Raw genomic sequence first — 16,221 nt, 5'->3', positions numbered from 1 at the left:
TCTAAAGAGAAAAGCCCTAGTTCAGTCAACCTACCTTCATAAGATATGCCCTCTCATTCCATCAGTATCCTGGAAAACCTCTTCAGTACCCTCTCTAAAGTTTCCACATCTTTCCAATAATGAGGCGACCACAACTGGACATAATATTCCAAGTGTGGTCTAACTAGGGTTTTACAGAGCTGTAAGATTACCTTGAGGTTCTTGAACTCAGTCCTCCAACTAGTGAAACCCAGCACATCATACACCTTCTTCACAGCCCTATTAACTGGCGTGGAAAATTTGTGGGATCTATAGACATTGTATCCAAGTTCTCTCTGCTCCTCTATACTGCTTAGTATTTTACCATTAACCCTGTATTCTTCCTTCAAATTCAACCTTCAAAAATGAATCCCTTCACACTTTTCCAGGTGGAACTCCATCTGCCACTTCTCAGCCCAGCTCTGCACCTTGTCAATGCTAATGTCCCATTAAAACCTACAATAACCCTCCACACTATCTAGAACTCCATCAACATTGGTGTCATCTGCAAACACACTGATCAACTTTCCATTTCTTCATGCAATTCACTTAAATTAGTCACCATGACCAGAGATCCCAGAACAGATCCCTATAGAACACCACTGGTGAGTGACCTGTAGGCAGAATACTCTTCATCTACCACCACTCTCTGTCATCTATGGCAAGCTAATTCTGTACCCACATAACCAAGTTCCCCTGCATCTCATGCCTTCTGACCTTATGAATGAGCCTACTATGGGGAATCTTACTAATTGCCTTAATGATATCCACATACACTCCATCATTGTTCTATCTTCATCAATATGCTCTGTCACATCCTCAAAGTATTCAATCAGGCTTGTGAGGCATGTCCTGCCCTCCCAAAACCATGCTGACTATCTCCAATCATACTATGCTTCACCAAAGGATTGTAAACCCTGTCTCAAAGTACAACTGCAATAATTTACCTACTACTGAAGTATGACTCACTAATCTATAATTTCCAGGATAATCCCTACTCCCTTTCTTTGAACAAAGGAATAACATTTGTCACCCTCTAATTATCTGGTACTTCTCCTGCGGCTAGTGAGCACGCAAAGTTCATTGCAAGGGTATAGAAATCTCTTCTATTGCTTCCCATAGTTAACTATTCTAATATTTTAACATAATAAAAGTTTCTAAAACTCCATTTGCACTAACTTCATTGGTCCTTCTCAAACTACCTCCTCAGGAACATTTTCAAATAATATTTCCTTTTTACACACTATGTTGACTTTAAACAATCCCCTTTTTTTTTAATGATTCGGTTACACCATTCCTAATGATAAACACTCTCACTCTGCATGTTACTGATGACACCCAAACTGGTCTATAGCCCCAGAGTAACTCGCATAACATCCATTCCATTATTTTGAACAGGTTCAATGATATATCTCTGAATGGGCTTGCACCCAGTGTTATTCTCCATTTAGGTAGTTCACACCCTCTTAGACTAATCACTTCGAGTTTACTGCAAGCAGTATCAAAGAGGTTGGTTTGTGGTGCAGACATTTAAGCTGGAGCTTGGGTATCCAGTTGATGATATGCACAAATTTCTTCAATTTTGAGCCTTTGATTTTGAGCTCAACAGACTGACTGGAGCAACAGTTAGTATCTGGAGCTTTTGTGTTAAACATTCAAATGATGATATCACCATTATATCCGGCTGAGTTTCCAAATTGTCACTCCATACTGTTGTTTTAACAGATATTTTACGAACAATTATATTCTGACAAATAACAAATGAAGAACAACAAACCAGTGGAAGTAAATTTGAAATCGCTTTCAATTTATTTAAGTTTGTTTACTTTCAATTACAGCAACAGCAGAAAATTATCCTTTGGTAGATTGAGGTCAAGCATTTTAATAAAACTAGATTTTAACTCAGTAACATTAAATCCATCATTATCCAAAATAAATAATAAACTTAAATATTATAAATAGGCCAAATATTCTTTATACTTCTCAGTTTCACAGAAATTAACATTAAACTGCTGGTTCTGAATATAGAACAACAATGTATTCTACTATAAAAGCAGATCTCAAGGAACTTATGTGAACTGGAATGTTGCTTTGCTCTCATAAAGAAACAGGTGTGGGAATTCACTTAATGAATCGAATAACTCGAATAGTACTCTCCATAAATAGAGCAAAGTTTCGAAGAATAACATGAATTGCCACTTGCTTATCCCAATCTCTGTTAGAGGATTGTTCCATTTGGAAAGCAGCTCCATTGCTTTTGTCCAACTGAGCAATACGTTCCCGGATCCTGCTCTATAAATGGAGAAGGAAAGTGAAAATTAAACCAGGCTTTTTTTTACAGTCCATGTGAAACAATAGTAACTTAAACCAATATATTGCTAAAATTCAAGACCATTCCACAAAAATGCCAGTAATTTGATAATTATTATGGAAATAGAATGAAGCATAGTTAGACTATGAAACTTGACGAAATGCATTAGTAATTTGATAGATGTTTGTTGAAAACATATAAGAGGGGTAAAAAAAAAGTGACTTAATTTGTTTTTCTGGGTTCCCTTCAGATCACTACTAAGTTGTGGAAATTTGAGTGTATCCTCCAGAAATTCTACTCTTGGTCCACTTAAGGTTATAAGGCACTCATGGCTATCCTAAAGTTGTAAATTATTAACCTTGCTGCAGATATGCATCAGTGATAGATATGACAATACTCTGGCTTAGAACCTATTAAGATAACAGATGGATCATATGTAAAATGAACTTGATAGTTTAATTTTTAGAGTTTTACGTGACTAAGCTAAGCATAAGTAATTATTCAGGATGTGTACTTAATCATTCAAAATGTTGATCCATTGTATGTACTTTTGTATCTAGGCAGATGTGATGATCTTGAAGTTATTTCAAATAATGAAACTCCCAATAGAACACTATCTAAGTAAGTGAGTTTCCTCATTAATCATCTTGCTATTATTATGACAAATATATACGTTGTACAGCAACAGAGGAAATTATGTGATCACTAACGATTACTGCCCTGTTCCAAGGTTCAGGGGATCTACTGAATTGTACTTTAAATAGATGACTTAACCAAAACTCCTCCGGTTTTGCTCTGATTATCAGTTTCTATACATATGACACAAGAGCAGAATTAGGCAATTTCTTAGATAAGGGACCCAAAACTGCTTACAACCGTCCAAGTGCAGTCTGACCAATGCCTTAAAAAGCCTTAGCAATCGGATCTACACATCTACAAATTGAATAAATATAGCAATTAAAGTAAAATACTTAAGGCCAAGGGAGATAAACATTTGAGCAATGCAGAAGTACACAGAGTTATAATACAAGGGTTAGATAGAAGAAGGCTTGTTTGAAGAATAAACTCAAGCATAATGCATTTGTTCAAATATCTGTTTCTCCATTGTATATTCTGTGCCATTCTACAAAATTCATTTAACCTCTTCTGGCCATGCCCAAAACAATGTTTATGTCCCAAATGATTGTTACCTCTACTGGGAGTAAGTTAACCAAAATCTTTGTGCTGCTCAACATTGCATCGACCTGTCGATTATCATCCTTGATCCACTGACTCACAAACAGCAGGTATTTTCTGTATTCCTGAAATCCCTTGATGATCTTGGACAAACATTTTTTCTGCAAGCAATATAACATAATTTCAGACATCAGATTTCACCATTTGATAAAAAAAAATCTATTGGTGCAAGAAAGAAATTATTTTAATATGGTCTTTCACACACTGTGTATCCACAAGTTTTAATGACCACTTTTTGAAGCTCAACTACTATAGCAATATAATAAATGTAGACATTAATTTGTACCAGCAATCTTTAGTACACGATAGAGACAGCAGCACCAATAGGACCAAAGGATCTATTTCATTGTCACAAGAGATTCTGCATATTTTGGAAACCATGAGCATCACACACAAAATGCACAATGAACTCAGCAAGTCCCTTCCCCTCACCTGTCCATCACCTCCCTCTGTTCTCCTGCCCTTCCCTTTTCTTCAATTCCTTCTTTTTAAGCCTTTTACCTCTTCCACCTATCACCGCCCAGCTTCTGACCACCCCTCCCCCCCACCATCCACATCCTCTCACCTGGTCTTACAGTACCTATCACCGCCCAGCTTATACTCTTTCCTCTATCCCACCACCTTATTCTGGCCTCTGTCCTCTTCCATTCCAGTGCTGTGGAAAGGTCTCTGCTGAAGCATCAATGGTTTATTCCCCTCCATAGATGCTGCTGGACTTTCTGAGTTCCTCCAAAGTTTTGTGTGTAATGCTGTCTATCGTATTGATCCTGGCTTTGGGATAAATGTGTTGTATTTATTACTGCAAACACTGAGATTACTCCTCAGCACCATTTTCACAAGGTATTTTGGGGTTTTTCAAATGCATGAAGTCTCAGTTAAAAAGTCCATGAATTGGAGTTTCACTGGCGCATTATTATCTCAGTGTAGTAGGAGCATCCACCTAAATTATATGTAAGGTTTGAATCAACAACTTTCTCACTGAAAGCTAAGGATGGCAAATTTATTCAATAGCTTTGTTTCTTCTTTTATTGAATGTGAAGGTTTTAATATGTCTGAATGTGTGAAAGGGATCTCCTTTGTCAAATTGTGTGTAAAATATATTCGGTTATATTTAAATCTATACATAAAGTGACCACCATCAGTATACTCATAGCTACACTGATCTGGATTCATTTTAAATGAATTGTTCAGTTGCTGGAATAAAATTAATATTCAGTTCTTATGTTCTCCTTGAATAATGTAGCAGATTATGCAAATCCACCTCTCCCAACAAGTACGTAACTAACGCAATGCTACAAGGTAGGTAGGCCTCTGTTAGTCTCGTGAGACCATGGATTTTCACCTCAGAAAGTTTCCAGGGTGTAACCCTGGGCAGGGTTGTATGGAAGACCGGCAGTTGCCCAAGCTGCAAGTCTCCACGCCACCTATGTTGCCCAAGGGAAGGGCATTAGGACCCATACAGCTTGGCACTAGTGCCGTCGCAGAGCAATGTCTGGTTAAGTGCCTTGCTCAAGGATACGCACGCAGCCTCAGCCGAAGCTCAAACTAGCGACCTTCAGATCACTAGACGAACGCCTTAACCACTTGGCCACGCACCAAAACATGCTACAAGGACCATTTAATTAATAATTAGTTAAATGCCTCACCTTCTGAAAAGTTCTCTGGAAGCACTTATCCTTCTTTCGAATCTGAGGGAGGTCCATTTTGTACATCTCCAGTGAATTGGCACTTCCATTACACATGAAAAAATAGTTGCACAGCTGTGGAAAATATAGTATAGTATTTCACTGGTCACCATCTCTACCCTATTAATGCAAGGAACTGATGGACAGATAATCTCCAAGAGCGGAATAAACATGACAGCTTCATAAACATGGATTCATAGTGCTACACAGCATGAAAAAATCCCGTCTATCCAACCCATCATGCTGACCAAGATACTTATCTATGGGGCACCTCTATAATTAGTTAAATTTCTATTTCTTTCTTTTTGTATTTGCACAATTCATTGACCTTTTCACACTGGTTGAGCACCCAAGTCAGTGCAGACTTTCATTGATTCTGTTATGCTTATTATTCTGTTACAGATTTGAGTATGCAGAGAAGGAAATGAATCACAGGGTTGTATATTCTGACATATATGTACTTTGATAATAAATTTACTTTGAACTTTGAACTAGCTCAATCTTGTCCTTCCCCTGGTATGGTGACAAGAATGTCCACAACAGGTCTAACTAACAATTTGTACAACTGTAACATGACGTTCCAAATTCTACACAGTTCCTTGTCCCATGGAGGCAGGACTGCAAGATGTTTTGTTTACCTGCGCCATCACTTTCAGGGAACTGCAGCAAAGTTCAAAGTTGAAATTTTCACTTTATTATTAACATTTTCTATGTGAAATTTGTGGTAAACTATCACCGAAAACAATGAAGAGGTGAGCAAAGGTGAGGCTGACTTGATGGTCACGACGAGTGAGGTCGAGGCATGTTCGAGACAGAGTTAGCATCAGAGACAGAGTTGAGAGAACAAAACAATGAAAAATCAGATCAGAGGAGTTCCGAAGCCGGTCCACCTTAACCGACAGCAATGTTGGATCGATGAGAGTGCTGGGACAGCTTGGAAAGTTTGGATACGGGCCAGAATGTGGTGCCGGGATCCAGGTACCGGTGTGGCAGGGCCTGGGTCCTAGGTCCTACTGATCCTTCCTTACACCGATCCAGGGGCCTAAGGAGTACCCCCAGGTGAGGCGAAAGTGTCAGGGTCATCTCTTGTATTCAGTACTCCTGGTGTGTCCTGCTCTACGTCATGACACCCAACGTAAATTTGGGGACGACTTCATCGAGGACCTTCGCTCCATCTTCTATAAAAGTCAAGATCCCCCAGTGGCCACTCATTACAATTTAATTTCCATTCCCATTCCAAAATGTCTTTCCATGGCCTTCTCTGCTGCCGTGAAGAGCCCATACACAGCTTTGATGATCAGTGCATCATATTCCATCTGGATAGCCTACAACATGACTGCATGATCAATGATTTCTCTAATCTCCAGTAAATTCTCTTTTTCCATTCATCATTCTGGTTCCCCTCGCAGCCCTTCTCTTCTCCTCCCTCTGGAGCCCCTCCTTCCATGGTACACTCTCCTCTCCTATTAGATTTATTTTTCTTCTGCTGTTTACCTTTTCCACCTATCATCTCCCCTCTCCTACCCATCCGCCTTGCCCCTCACATGCCAGCTTCTACTCCTACCCCTCCTCCTACCTTCTTATTCTGGATTCTGCCCCCTTCCTTTCCAGTCCTGATGAAGGCCCAGAACATTGACTACATATTTCCCTCGATAGATGCTGCTTGACCTTCAGAATTTTAAGTGTGTTGCTCAAGGCATCCAGCCTCTGTAGAATCTCGTGTGTTTACTATTACTACCAAACCAAATGTTCAATGCAAAATGCAGGACCACTTGCTGGGTATCACAGCAGCAGACTTAAAAATCAAGAGGTGTCAGTGTAACAAAACTCCTCTGTGGGCTGAATTGCAATAATTCCACATGACAATCAGAGTTAAATAATCTCAGAACTAAGTGATCTGCTCATAGTCCTGCCGTCTTTGACCAGTGACCAATCAGGATATCAGAAGTTTGCGAGGAGACTTTCACTAAGGTCCACTGCCCGAGTAGAAAAGGGGAGGAAAGTCACAGTGGCTGGGTGTCGGGGACTGAGTCTGGCTCTGTTACTCAGGGGCGAGAGAAAAGGCACATTGTGGTAATGCACAATTTGTTAGAGCAACAGACAGGATGTTCTGATAAAGAGATTCCCAGATAGTATGTTGCCTCCTGGGCTCTAGGGCCTGGGATCTCAGATCAAGTCTTCAGCATTCTTAAGTGGGAGGGTGAACAGCTAGAGGTCATGATCCATGTAGGCACCAATGGCGAGTGACGAGGTTCTGCATAGGGAGTTCAGGGAGTTAGGTGCTAAGCTAAAGGGCAGGAAATCCAGGGTCGTGATCTCAGGATTGCTATCCATGACACGTGCTAGTGAGGCAAGAACTAGGAATTTTATACAGTTTAATATTTGGCTAAAGAGTAGGAGTAGGAGGGAGGACAGAAGATTTTTGGGTAATTGGGCTCTTCCAGGAAAGGTGGGACCTGTACAGAAAGGGCGATTTGCAACTGAACTGGAGGGGGACTGCTGTCCTAGTGCTAAGGTTTGCTAATGCTGCACGGTGCAATTTAAACTAGAGTTGCAGGGGGATGGAAACAAGAGTGTCAGAACAGTTAGTGGAGAGGCTGTGGAGGTAGGAGTTGGTAAGACCTCAGACAAAGTCAGGAATCGAAAGGTTGAGCATGGAGCGACTGGTGACCTGAGCTGTGTATGTTTCAGTACAAGAAGTATTGTAGCAAACACAGATGATAGTACTGATGATGAGATAACTGGTGTACAAACAGAGGCAGTATGTAGTGAGGAGAGGCTATTGATTGGGCAACATTGAAGAGGATGAATACAGGACTGAAAGTGCTGTATTTGAATGCACGTAGTATACAGAATAAGGTAGATAAACCTGTACCACATTTACAGATTGGCATGTATGAAGCTGTAGGCATCAGGGAATCATGGCTTAAAGAAAATGATAGATGAAAGCTTAATATCCATGGACACACGTTGTATCAAAAGGACAAGCAGGAAGGCAGAGGGCATGGTGTTGCTTGGTTCATACAAAATCAAATTAAATCATTAGAAAGAGGTAACATAGAGATGGAAAGTATTGAGTCATTGTGGATAGAGTTAAGGAACTGCAAGGGTAAAAAGAACCTGATAGGAGTTATATACAGAGCCCCAAACAGTAGTAAGGAGGTGATCCACAAAATACAATGGGTGATAGAAAATGCATGCCAAAAAGCCAATGTTACAATAGTCATGGGGGATTTCAATATGCAAGTAGGTTGGTAAAATCAGATTGATGCTGAATTCCAAGAGGGAGAATTTCCTATGAGATGGCTTTTTAGAGCAGCTCATGGTTGAGCCCACTAGGGAATTAGCTATTCTGGATTGGATTTTGTACAATGAACCAGAACTAATTAGAGAACTTAAGTTGAAAAAACATTTAGAGGCAAGTGATCATAATATGATCAAGTTCACTCTGAAATTTGAGAAGGAGAAGTTAAAGTCAGATGTATCAGTATTATCATGGAGTAAAGGGAATTACAGAGGCATGAGAGAGGAGTTGGCCAGAATTGATTGGAAAAGAACACTGGCAGGGATGATGGCAGAGCGGCATTGGCTGGAATTTCTGAAAGCAATTTGGAAGGCACAGGTAGATACATCCCAAAGAGGACGCAGTACCGGTAAAGTGGCACAAATGTGGCTAACAAGAGAAGTCAAAGCCAACATAAAAGCCAAAGGCAGGCATACAATTGAGCAAAAATTAGTGGGAGGTCAGAGCATTAGGAAGCTTTTCCAAAGCAACAGAAAGAAACTAAAAAATTCATTAAGAAGGTAAAGATGGAATACGAAAGTAAGCTAGCCAATAATATTAAAGAGGGTGCCAAATGTTTCTTCAGATACATAATGCAAAAGAGAGGTGAGAGTGAATATCAGACCACTGGAAAATAATGCTGGTGACGCAGTAATGAGGGACAAAGAAATGGCAGATCAACTGAACTGCATCAGTCTTCACTGTGGAAGACTCTAGCAGTATGATGGAAGTTCCAAGTGTCAAGGGTCACAAAGTGTGTGAAGTTACCATTACTGGGGATAAAGTAGTTGGGAAACTGAAAATGTAAAGTCAGATAAGTCACCTGGAACAGTTGGTGAACACCCTAGAGTTCTACAAGAGGTGGCTGAGGAGGTTGTGGCGGCATTAGTAATAATTTTTCAAGATGACTAGATTCTGGAATGATTCTGGAAGACTGGAAAATTATAAATGTAATTATACTCTTCAAGAAGGGAGTGAGGCAGAAGAAAGGAAACTACAGGCTAGTTAGTGTGACTAAAGTGGCAGGAGAAAAGTTGTAGTCTATTATTAAAGATGACGTCTCAGGGAACTTGAAGGCACATATTAAAATAGACCATAGTCAGCATGGTTTCCTCAAGGGAAAATCTTGCCTGACAAATCTGTTGGAATTCTCTGAAGGAATAACAAGCAGGATAGACAAAGGAGCATTGGTTGATGTGTACTTAGATTTTCAGAAGGTGCCACACATGAGGCTGCTTAACAACATATGAACCATGGTATTACAGGAAAGATTCTAACATGCTTGAAGCAGAGGCTGGTTGGCAGGAGGCAAAAAGTGGGAATAAGGGGAGCCTTTTCTGGTTGGCTGACAGTGACTAATGTGGTTCCACAAGGGACTGTGTTGGGTTCAATTCTTTAATGTCCTATGTCAATGATTTGGATGAGAAGATATATAGCGTTGTTGCAAAGTTTGCAGACGATATGAGGATTGATGAGTGGCAGGTAGTTCTGTGGACGTACAGAGGCTACAGAAGGTCGTAGACAGATTAGGAGAATGAGCAAGGATGCGGCACATGGAATACAGTGTCGTAAAATGTATGGTCATGAACTTTGGTAGAAGAAATGAATGGGTAGAATATTTTCTAAATGGAGGGGAAATTAATAAAAACAGACATGCAAAGGGACTTGGGAGTCCTTGTGCATGAAGAGATATTGAGAGAAGGCAGGAGACTGGGACTGAGAGGAAAATTGGATCAGTTTTGATGAAATGGCAGAGAAGACTCAATGGGCCAAATGTCCTAATTCTGCTCCTATCTCTTATGGTCTTAAAGTCAACTGGCACAAGTCACGGGTATAATAGAAAAGTTTTCAATTCCGTGATAAATACAAGTTTAACAACAATCAAAAAGTTGGATGTTCTCCAGGATAAAGAACTCCATTAGCCACCCTTTTACTTCATCCTCTTCACTACTGCTACAAATGATAGCCTTCTCTACCTTCTACAAAAGACACAGCAATTACCTGTCCCAACCCTTCTGACAGCAGCTCCTAAACCACCAAAACCTGAACCACTGAAGTTCAAACTCAAACTATTGCCAAAATTTGTACTGTCTGTGTCACCAATGACAAACCCTGGCATTAATCACAGTAGCTACAAGAAGCACAATAGAATCAATGGAATACCATGTCCAACAGGATGTACAAATACCAATGTGAAACAAAAACACAATCACTGCACAAATACAAAAAGAACAAGAGAAACACATAATAATGATAAATAATCAAGCAATAAATATCGACAGCAAGATGAAGAATCCTTGAAAAAGAATCCATAGGCTGTGGGAACAGTTCAGTGATGGGGCAAGGGAAGTTGGAGTGATATTATCCCCACTGGTTCAAGAGCCTGATGATTGAGGGGTCATAACCATTCCTAAATCTGGTGGTGTGAGTCTTGAGGATCCTGTATCTTTTTTTCTAAAAGCAGTAGTGAGAAAAGAGCATGGCCTGGAGGGTGGAAATCCTTGTTGATAGATGCTGCCTTCCTGCGATAATGCTCCTTGTAGATGTGCTCAATGGTGGGGAGGACTTTACTCATAATGGACTGGGTCTACCAACACTTCTTGTAGGCCTTTCTACAGAAGGGCATTGGTATTTCCATGCCAAGCTGTGATGCAGCCCGTCAATATCCAGTGTTGTGCAAAAGTCCTATATATATATAGCAGGGATGCCCAAGACTTTTGTATGATACTGTAAGTGGCAATAAGGTTCTCTCCTTCATGAAATTAAGGGTTTTATGCTTGTTATTAGGGTGTATTCTGGAGTTACGTGAATATAGCAGATACTAATTCAAGCAGGACCCTTTCTTTAGTTCTTAATGTAAGTTGTAAATTGCCAGCATTAAATTGAAGTTGCAGTACTGTGCATAAGCCTTATGCACCCTAGCTAAAAATATGTGTCACAAAAACAAAGGAGCTGGTTGTGGACTGCAGGAGGGATGGAAACAGGCTCACCCCTATTGATATCAATGGATCTGGGGTAGAGAGGGCGAACAGCTTTAAGTTATTCAGTATGTACATAACTGAGGACCTATCTTGGTCTGTGCATATGACTGCATGGTGAAAAATATGCATCAGTGCCTCTTTCAGCTCAGATAGTTGAAGAAGCTGGGCATGAGTCCCCAGATCCTAAGGACTTTCTACAGGGGTGCAATTGAGAGCATCCTAACTGGTTGCAACACTGCCTGATATGGGAACTGTACTTCTGTCAATCGCAGGACTCCGCAGAAAGTAATGCAGACAGCCCAGCTCATCTGTGGATGTGAACTTCCTACTATTCAGGGCACTTACAAAGACAGATGCATAAAAAAGGTCTGAAGGATATTTGGGACCTGAGTCACCCCAACCACAAACTGTTCCCGCTGCCACCATCTGAGAAATGGTACTGCAGCATTAGAGCCAGGATCAACAGGCACTGGGACAACTTCTTCCACCAGACAATCAGACTGATTAATTCACACTACACAATTGTACTTCTCAGCTATATTGACTGTCCTGTTGTATATCTTACTGTACATACTATTTATTACAAATTACTATAAATTGCACATTTTGAAAGAGACATAACATAAAGATTTTTACTCCTCATGTATGTGAAGGATGTAAGAAATAAAGTCAATTCAATTCAATTCAGTTCAGGATTTTTGCACAGTACTGTTCTCTCTACCACACATTTTAACAAGTTTGTTAAAGTTTTAGATGGCATGCCAAATTTTTGTGAACTCCAAAGAAATTCGAGGCTCTGCTGTGTTTTCTTCATAATGGCACTTACATGCTAGACCTAGGACAAATCCTCTGAAATGATAACACCGAGGAGTTTAATGTTGCCTACTCTCTTCAGCTCTCATCTCCTGATGAGGACTGAGGCTCATGGACCTGCGGCTTCTTCCTTCTAAAGCCAATAGACTTGGTCTTGCTGACATTGGGTGAGAGGTTGTTTCATGGTAGCACTCAGCCAGGGTTTCAATTTCCCTCCCATCATACATTGATTCGTCACCACCAGCGACAGGGCAGGGGTACCAGACACTGAGGTTACCATAGCCCACAAGTTCCTTTTTGAGTGCTATAGCACCCTTTACTTTGAAATATATCACCCTTCAATTTAACAGGGTCTAAGAAGAACTGTGGTCCAAGGAAGTATTTACCACTACCTTAAGTGTAATTAGGGCAATAAATGTTTACCAAATCTTGATTATTTTATCTGTTTATACAGAGAGCCAGTATGGAACAGGTACTTCTAGACCACTGACCTGTGCCAATTAGCATCCCACTGATTTAACCTCAGCCTAATCACAGAACAATTTACAATCAGCCTACTAACCAGTAGATCTTTGCACTATGGGAGGAAACCAGAGCACCCAGAGGAACCTCATGCATACACGGGAAGAACGTGTGAATTTTCTTACAGTGGACACTGGAATTGCCATTTGAACTCCAATGTCCCAAGCCACAACAGTGTTGCGCTAACCACTATATTACTGGGATGTCCTTATAAAAGGACAGGATGTTGGGTTTACGAGCCCAATGAGATACCACTTGACCACCACGCCATGTACGATACCGACCATTAAAAGAAAGAGCATGAAATGCTGCTTCAAAGTAACCTGGAAGCAATTCGTTAAAGCACATATCAAGGAAGGAGTTTCCCAGACTCACCTGCCGTTGACTTTGCTCTGAGGCAATACTCTGGATGAACAGGGCCAAAGGTTCAAGATCCAGTTCTGCAGACCTTCTGGGGGCTTCAGTCATTACTGCCTCTCCTGATGATTCGAGGAGAGTGGAAGCATCCATCTGAGATACCACGGCAACTGTCAGGTACATCAGCAGCATGACAGGCAGATAGAGGTCTGGAAGAGAGAAAGAGAGAGGGAGAAGATTAGTAGTGGATTTCCCTCGAGCCAAGGTCTAACAGCAGAGCATAGAGATCAGAAGCTTTACTAACAGCGATCTGAGGGCATGGTCAGAGTTGTAGGTTCTTCAGTGGAGAGCTGTAGTAGAGCTGAGTGTTGAGACGTTTTCTGGTACTTACTCAACATTGCCACTTATTTATTGTCCAGGACTAGTAGCTGATTTTCCCAGTGGAACCCCTGACATCATCAAATCTAAAAAAGTAACGAATGTTAAAAATGTTTAACTTTTTTTTCTTCAGTGTAAATATTTTCCAACATTTCTATTGGGGCAATTGAGGAAATTACCACCAGAGAGTATTCCCCTTTTCATAGTGAAAGTGTTGTCTGTAAAAGCCTATAACTTAAAAAAAAACACATTTACAGTAAGACATTTGCACTTTCTCTCTTATTACCCACATCTTTCAGCACTTTATGAAGGGGAGAGAACACTTCAAGCCATTGTTTTCTGAAGTGCTTCATCCTGGTATCTGTTGGTGATTTGTCAGCCTCATGTAAAACTAGAGCTACTAATGATTGTCAAAGTGAGTGAAGTAGTGGCTCGGGCCAGCAGCAACAGCTAATCATGGACTGTCAAGGGACAATGTCTTATGCTCATTTGTTATTTTCACTATCAGGAGTTACATTTACAGTGACAAAGTAAGGTAACAGACCCTTCTGGCACAATGGGCCCCTGCTGCCTAAATACGCCCTTGTGACCAACTAACCTACCAAACTGTACGTCTTTGGAATGTGGGAGGAAACCGGAGCACACAGAAGAAATAATGTGGTCACAAGGAGAACACACAGACTCCTTACAGACAGCAGCGGGAATTCAGCCCAGGTTGCTAGGGCTGTAATAGTGGTACACCCCCTCATACAATGACTTACAGTGGTTTTCTAGCAGTTGTTTTGACAGCCACAGAAAAATTGCAATGGTAGACAGCTAATCATTCTGGTAGGACAAAGTGGTAAATAAGTTAGCTGGCTGGGGTAACTGTGGGGGCACGGTTGAGGTGGCAGAGACGACAGGATGCAAAATCACACACCGCACAACCAGGCGGCAACAGGGAAATCTCCACTACACCATCCCTAAAGCTTCCGTATCCTTCCTACACAGAGGTGACCAGAACCGAACACAATGTTCCAGGTGTTGGATTGGCTGATGAATCATTATTTTTCATGAGGTCCTTTCTGCTTGTCATATTGGTATATAATCCCCTGTATACTGTACATGTAAATGTTCAGTGAGTTGTTCAGTGGGTAGAGTTGTCTCTGTATTTTTCTCAAAAATTCGTGGTATCGGTGGTGGGTGTCACATTATTTGAATCTGGCTATTTAATTGGTAATTGTTATCAATGGCATTTCAATGGAATTTACTGTTATCAGTAGTCTGGCATAAGGAGACCATGCCATCTTTCTCTGCCGTCTTTCCTTTGCCTCTTGACACGCTTCTTCCTTTCTGCTCTTTGTTCCTGTAACACTTAATAAACATAAGCACAAGTTTTAAATCTTCATTCTTATCTTCCAAAGGACCTTTGGATTCCAATCAGGATCCAACACAGTGTCATCTAACCAGAGCTGCGATTTTACCTCACAGCTCTTGAACAAAATCCCCTGAAGAATGAAGGTCAACACACTTTTACACATTGCTAAGAATCCTACTGTTTATCCTGCATCTTGCCTTCAAACGTAATCTTCCAAAGTGAATGACTTTGCATGTTTCCGGGTTGAACTTCATCTACCACTTCTTAGCCCAGCTCCTCTTCCTATTAATGTACTGTTATAACCAACAATAGCCTTCGACACTATTCGCAGTTCCATTAACCTTTGTGTCGTCTGAAAACTTTTTAATCCACCCTTGCACTTCCTCTCCAAGTCACTGATAAAAACAACAAAGAGTAGGAGAAATCCCTGTGGAGCACCAGTGGTTACCAACCTCCAGGCAGAACATTCTCCAACCACAACCTCCCTCTGCCATCCGATTCTGAATCCAGAAACCAAGTTCCTCCACATCCCATGCTTCCTGACTTTCTGAATAAAGCCTCCAATGAGGAATCTTATTCTTCCCAAAATCCACATTCACCACTTCCACTGCTCTTCCTTCATCAATGTGCTTTGCCACATCCTCAAAGAATTTAATCAGGCTCGTGAGGCAGGACTTGCCCCTCGTAAAACCATGCTGACTATGCCCAATAACACAATGCTTCTCCGAATGTTCATAAATTCTATTTCTAAATTTGGCACAGTCTGAAATACTGAGCAGCAGAGCGGCATCTTGCAGGGCAGGAACCACATGACCACTGGTAAGTCTCGCCGGGAGTGCGTCACTCTGAGCCAATAAAAAGAAAGGAAGTGTAAGCAGAATGGCCATCGTTGAAACAGTGTTAGAGTGGTCTGGTCTTGCCTCAACGGGTCTGGATGAGAAGTAAGTTTATTTTACAGTCACCGAGAATGAGTCCAGATATAGTGGTTTGTCCCTTGCGTGAGATGTGGGAACTTTGGGAGATCTCCAGTCTCCCTGATATGAAGTGGACTGAGCTGCAGCTCCTTAGAGGCCGTGTAAAGGAACTGGAGCAGCAGCTCGATGGCCTTCGGCTCATACGGGAGGGTGAGAAAGTGATAGGTAAGAGCCACAGCAGTGACTGTCAGGAGAAGGAGGGGTATTATATGGCCACAGCAGTCTACCCCTGTAGATATCTCTCTCAATAATAAGTATGCTACCATGGATACTGTTCAGTGAGATGACCTACCAGGGAGAAGACAA

At 41.1% G+C, this 16,221-nt stretch overlaps 1 protein-coding gene across 1 annotated transcript; it reads right to left on the bottom strand.

The window, feature by feature from the left end:
• Positions 1–2,139: 2,139 nt before the first annotated feature.
• Positions 2,140–13,389, bottom strand: LOC132395058 (interleukin-6-like). The gene is made up of 4 exons (XM_059971371.1): positions 13,225–13,389; positions 5,212–5,325; positions 3,520–3,666; positions 2,140–2,310 (listed from the first exon to the last, which is right to left on the bottom strand). The coding sequence occupies exons 1-4, from the start codon at positions 13,387–13,389 to the stop codon at positions 2,140–2,142; spliced, it is 597 nt and encodes a 198-aa protein (XP_059827354.1).
• Between the last annotated feature and the right edge of the window lie 2,832 nt (positions 13,390–16,221).

This window comes from Hypanus sabinus, chromosome 6 (assembly GCF_030144855.1).
Source record: "Hypanus sabinus isolate sHypSab1 chromosome 6, sHypSab1.hap1, whole genome shotgun sequence".
Classification (NCBI taxonomy): Eukaryota; Metazoa; Chordata; class Chondrichthyes; order Myliobatiformes; family Dasyatidae; genus Hypanus; species Hypanus sabinus.
Note: the sequence above shows the minus strand (reverse complement) of the source record. Positions and strands in the feature narration are given on the sequence as shown.